Consider the following 6,000-nt stretch of genomic DNA (forward strand, 5'->3'; position numbering starts at 1 on the left):
CACATTTTCCCCTCCTGCCTTGCAGCTCCATCTTTAGCATCCGTTGTTGAATTTATGCACTAATGTCTTCTAATTTAAAAACAAGTAGAAACTCTTTCATCTAAAAGAAGCCAGATTTTTCTATACAGCCCGACAGTTATGACTGAAGTGGATGGATATGACTAACTTTATTAAAGTGCTTGTGTACATCTTCATCTGGACATGCTTGTATGTTAGCTATTAATTTCCAAGGTTCATCTGTGCTTCAGTTTATGCCTCACTCGAACACTACTCTTTTGGGGACTAAAATCAACACAAGAGCCTGGGGCAAGTATGGGGCAAATTATACTTTCACATTTAATGATGAAAACTTTGTGTTTGTGCTTGTTAGAAGCTCAAAATGGCTGAGAAATGCAAAATGTTTAATGCATACAAAAAGATGCACCAGTGCTGTGGATTCCTTAAACACTTCAAGGTTCTCCATGCACTGAGATAAGCCACAAAACCAACACCAACTCCCACCCACCATGGATCTCCCTGACAACAAAAGAGACTCAAACATGACCCTAAGGATCTTCTATTATGCCAGTGGTTTTAATCCTAACGTTGCTGCTGATTGGTTTATATTTACAGTTTGTAATTTTGTCATCCTGTGTGTCTATCTCTCATTCCTGTGCAAAAATTTCACCGCTTTCCTACTGAACTGTTAACACAGATAATAAAGTTCAGATAATTTGATTGTATTTGCTAAATAATATAGCAAATATAATCACCAGATGTAGCAACTGCATGAAAATGTTATAGAATCACTGCCATTCTACTGCTGCAGGACATTTTCTGTGCCACTGATAAATGTGAAACTAATCCCTGCACAAAATATTAAAACATGCACTTGTTGTATAAATGACATTTGGGCTCAGACAAAATGTGAACCATATTAAACCTTTTTCTAAACATATTTATTTGTAACTTTTTTTTCAACATATTTTAACCCCTTGATGCCAAGTGCATTATATTTGAGACATGACTTTTTGAGGCTTCATTAGTGTGATTTTTTTTCTTTGCCTGGTAAACCTAAATAAAGACATTTTTAAGACAAAAGCTGTAGCAAATATTATGCAAATTTAAAGGCATATATGCAAATTACTTTTTTGATTATTTCTTTAAAAATGTGTTTGAGCTGGGTGTTAACACCATAGGGAATGAGTATTCAGTATGACCATGTATATATTTAACTTGATGAGTAAGAATTTATCAAACAATAGTTTTTTAACTCTGGGTTCAGTTTTTTAGAGTTCTGGTAACAGGGTTGCGCCAAGCACAACACACAGTAACTACAATGTCTAATTAAAAGTGAAAATATTATACCTGAGTAGGACAAATGTTTTTTTTTTTTTACGGTTTATTATTTGTTTTTCTTAAGTAAATCGCAGTTATTTTAAAAAATTAAATAAAGTTAGTTCTTTTTTATGGTGTACAACATACTAAACCATAACAGGTTTAATGAAGCCCTCCTTTTACTGTGAAATACACTCCTTTTTTACCTACTTTGTGCAGCCACACACACCAGATCTACACAACATATGTATCACCGCTGGAAAGTGTTTGCAGCACATCCAGCAGTACTGAAGTTAGCTGGGCAGGGCACAGAGCTCAACTAACGTAGCAACACAGTCGTTTCCTGTCATACATAACTTCATAACCAAATATAAATGCAGCTGTGGAAATATCTCAACCTGGCCTTCAGCTGAGGACGCTTCTCGAGGTACCCCGAGTTCAGGTGAGTGTATTTATAGGCCACTTTAGCAGCCCGGAGACACACTGACAGCTAGCAGGCTAGCTACATGCACTGCTGGAGCTAGCAGGCCAACTTTGGCTGAATGAATGATTTAACTTATTCGACTGTAGATTGGTTACAGCCACAAAAGCAATGCCAGAGTTTAACATTATGACAAGTAGTTTAATATCTGTTTATACAACTTGGGGCTGAAAAGCTAACGTTAGCACAACAGTAGCCTAGCTGGGTGGCTACATTAGCTCTGCCAAACAGAGAGGCCTTTGTTGTTCTATTTGCAGACCGATAAAGTCACGAGAAGTATGCTGGCCTGTCTGTTGTTTGTAATATTTAGGCTTTCAAAGCTACAGTTATTTGGGAAGTAATGTTCAAAGGGGGATATTTGCCCTGAAAACAGTTTTGTGCTATATGCGAACGAGGGCGTTCCCAGAAGTGTCAGCAGAGCAGTGCAGTGTATGCTAACTTGGGCTGCATTCCCATGTTTTTGTCAGTGAGTCACTAAATCTGTTTAGCTTGTAGCATGCATGTCCCATTTGCTGTGCTGTGACTCTCTCCCTGCAGCATGGCAGGCTGTGGAGAAGTGGACCTCTCAGCAAACGCCCTGCGACCTTCCAAGCTCATTGAGGAAGTGGGGGATGCTGCCTCCACCAGCACTACCCCGGAGTGTGCCATCTGCCTGCAGAGCTGCGTCCATCCTGTACGCCTCCCGTGCTGCCATGTCTTCTGCTTCCTGTGCGTGAAAGGTGCCTCCTGGCATAGCAAGCGCTGTGCTCTCTGCCGACAGGAAATCCCTGAGGACTTCCTGGAGCGGCCTGTTCTCCTGTCACCTGAAGAACTGAAGGCAGCGGCTTCTGGGTTGAGCCGAAGCGGGGGAGTAGGAGGTGAATCCTGCGGAGACTATGCATGGTACTATGAAGGACGCAACGGTTGGTGGCAGTACGATGAGAGGACAAGCCGAGAGCTAGAGGAGGCCTTCGCCAAGGGCAGAAAGAGCACAGAGATGCTGATTGCGGGGTTTCTTTATGTGGCTGATCTGGAAAACATGGTCCAGTACCGCAGAAATGAGCATGGTCGCAGGCGCAAGATAAAGAGGGACATTCTAGATATTCCTAAAAAGGGGGTGGCGGGATTAAGGTTAGACCCTGAACCTACCCCTGTTCCTGCTTTACCTGTCATTGCTCCGGCAGCAACAGAGCGTGTCAGCTCCGCTCATGGATCGGACTCTGCTGGCCAATCGCAGTCTTCCTTTCCGGTTATTGTGTCTTGTCCCCCTGTTAGACCTCAAACACTCCTGGGGCGTCATCATCTCACCAGTCCTCTGTCACCTTCGACCCTGGAGGCATCTTTTTCTCAGCTTCTAATCAGCCAGCCTGAGGGTGAAGAGGTGGAAGGAGATGACGAGCTTCAGATGTATGAATCTGCATCTGGCAACAGTGAGAGTGAGGACGAGAAGAAGTGCGAGAGAGATCGAGAAGAATCAGTGGCACGAAGAAGACATAGGCAGAGGCCGCTAAGAGAGATCCAGCCAACCAGAGTCCCTCCAAGGGGCAGGCCTTCTAGTTCTACACTCAGTCTCCGTTCACGTAGTCCTGATGGGCAGTGCACTGTGACAGAAGTGTGACTGGAACATTTGAAAAGTTCTCAAACTCTCATCAGTTCAGCAAAAAAGTTTAAAAACCAGTATGCATCTTTAAAAGATCCCATGGATAGAGCAATACCTTTTGAATGTGTTGTTGCCTGTGTCACTGGGTGATTAACCTGTTGACTGATGTGCCAAACATTATCCTGAAATTATTGTTGGAATAATTAAAATTCTCCCTCCACTTTAATGTAAACTTCATTCTGTCGGTGGCCCTGTGTCTGTTGAGCTGTGTTCAGACCAAATTCATGAAAATATAGAGAGTAGTAAAAGCGAGAAGAAGGATTACAGGCAGTAGCTGGAATCAGGTCCTCCAGTTTTGAGAGAGTTTAGAGAATCCATTTTATGACTCTTAGCAAAATTTCCACTGAAGTTGTAATGCAAGTAATTTAGCTTGCAGACTTGCATACTTTCCCCAGTTCATGTCACCTGAAGCAAATTAACATTTTTACATAGACATTATATGAAATTGCTACGTGTGGGATAATGTAATAGCTAACATCATCATAACACCTCTGATATAGGTTGATGTTTCATGTTACCTTTGTTGTACTCTCTCATGAGCAGAAACAACTAAAACCTTAGAAAGGAATATAATTTTTTTTTAAGGTCGTTGTTATAGTCGTAAACAGTTTGCAGTTCATGGCTCAGTGGTTATGCAACAGCAGGCTTGTTCCTAAAACAAAAAAGTGACGTGCTTTAGAAAGCTATCCAGTCTATAAACTACCATAAGCTCACTGCCTTATCATAAGATGTGACAGTGTAATACAGCCCTTTTGAAATTCAGTGATTCTCTATTTACCAATTTTATGAGCTCATTGTTAATGTGGCTGATTTATGTATATCTAAATGTTTTTTCCTCTTTTCTCCATTTTTAGAGTGATGGTTTAAAAATCAAGCCTAAAATGTAGCAAAAGTTACAGAGGATTGAAACTGCTTCCTTGCTGTGATGATTAGGTTTTTTTATTTTTAAAGCTTAATCAGGATCTAATTATTAGCTATTTAAATTTGAGATTGTGTGTGTGTGTGTGTGTGTGTGTGTGTGCGCGTGCGCGCGTGTGTGTATTAGAGGAGGGAGGCCATTTCCCCCCCTGGTTTGGTGTGATAGTCTTATTTAATAATGATGTGTTTTTTCTTTTGTTGTGAGCACTGTTGGGTGTTGAAAAGCTATTGGCAGAACCACTGGAAAGTGTTGGGTTATATATGTAGAGAGACACATTTGGATTTCTATTTCTTGTCACAGGGCTACTATCAAAGCTTTGGCATTGACGTGTACTTGAATGAGCTCACACTGTCCTCACAAGCTCTGTCACCCTCACGACGCCTTCCCTCCCCATGTTCTTGCTTCAGCTTTTAAGTTTTTGCTGTACCTGTCTTACTGAAGTCTGAATGTTTCCCTTGTGGTGTTTTTGTCAAGTTATTAAAATTGTTTATCTGTGATTTAAAGTCACATAATGGGGTGTGTTGATTTTCATTTATGATGGATGAATATGTAATTCAGTGCATTAGAGGATTGTGGGATGACTGGAAGCTCTGATCCATGGACTTGCTTGCAAGGAGTGTCCTGGATTTAATGTTTCAAGAGTCCACAAGATGGAGGTGTTGCTCAGATTTCTGAAACCCTTAAGCAGCTCCACACAGACTGGGTGGTTGAAACCTTGCCCATGATGCAACTAAGAGTATTTTTGTGCCTATTGTGAATAATAACATTTTTAACATTGGAATTACTAACTCAAGCATACATTGTACTGGAAAGTTGCTGAATTCAGCTGCAGTTTGTGTCAAAGTGAATACTTGAGTTTTTATTTAACATTTATTTGTTCTTAAATGATTACGAATCTTAAGTGGACAGAAATATTCAGTTTGTGTGTTTAAAATCATTACTGCCTTTTCTATAATCCATGAGCAACATGTAAATTTATTTGTATAAATTCTGGGTTCTCTGCACATTTTTCAGTAAAATGGAGCTGATCCAATCCAAAACATCAACTTATTCACAGCCTTTAAAAGGTACAAACAGACTAACAGTTAACACCACTGCACTCCCACTGTATCTCCATCAAAGTCTTGCTCACATTTGCTTTGGTTTGACGCATTAGTCTGTATGCATCACTAAAGGCTGTGACTTAAACACTGGGCTCCGGACCCTTCTGCCCTTTGGATTTATTTATATGATGCTCTGAAACCCCACCAAAGCCGCTGAGCTGCAGCATTTGCCAAGTGAAGAAAACTGCAGGCTTGATGCGTGCAGTTGGACTGTGACTTGAATTAGAAACATGGCTCTGTGGGCCAGACTTTGTCTGTGTCTTTTCAGAGCTTTCACAAAGCTGTGTGCACTCTTTAGTCAGTGGCGATGGTGGCCAGATGTCGTGTTTCTGTTCCTGGGTAAAATAATTTTCATCTGCAGCCTGGAAAATAAGTGAATGCAATTTTGTTTTGTTTTTGAAAAAAAGAACATCTTCATTCTTTCAGCAGTTTTAGAAAGCATTCAAACACAATTTTGTATACTTTATCGAGTTGTAAATGGGTAAAAACTTAACACTCAGTTTGTAGTTTTTAGTCATGTTAACAGTTAAACAAAACAAAC

General features: G+C 40.6%; 1 protein-coding gene across 1 annotated transcript; it reads left to right on the forward strand.

Moving 5' to 3' along the window:
* The first annotated feature begins 1,540 nt into the window (after window positions 1-1,540).
* On the forward strand, window positions 1,541-5,620 carry LOC146691662 (E3 ubiquitin-protein ligase rnf146-like). Its single transcript, XM_085431583.1, has 2 exons — window positions 1,541-1,759; window positions 2,336-5,620. The coding sequence occupies exon 2, from the start codon at window positions 2,337-2,339 to the stop codon at window positions 3,393-3,395; it is 1,059 nt and encodes a 352-aa protein (XP_085287709.1). The 5' UTR covers window positions 1,541-1,759; window position 2,336; the 3' UTR covers window positions 3,396-5,620.
* Window positions 5,621-6,000: the final 380 nt, after the last annotated feature.

The sequence above is a fragment of the Copadichromis virginalis genome, linkage group LG15 (assembly GCF_057382275.1).
Source record: "Copadichromis virginalis isolate Kocher_CV1m ecotype Utaka linkage group LG15, C_Virginalis_male_GT1.1, whole genome shotgun sequence".
Taxonomy (NCBI): domain Eukaryota; kingdom Metazoa; phylum Chordata; class Actinopteri; order Cichliformes; family Cichlidae; genus Copadichromis; species Copadichromis virginalis.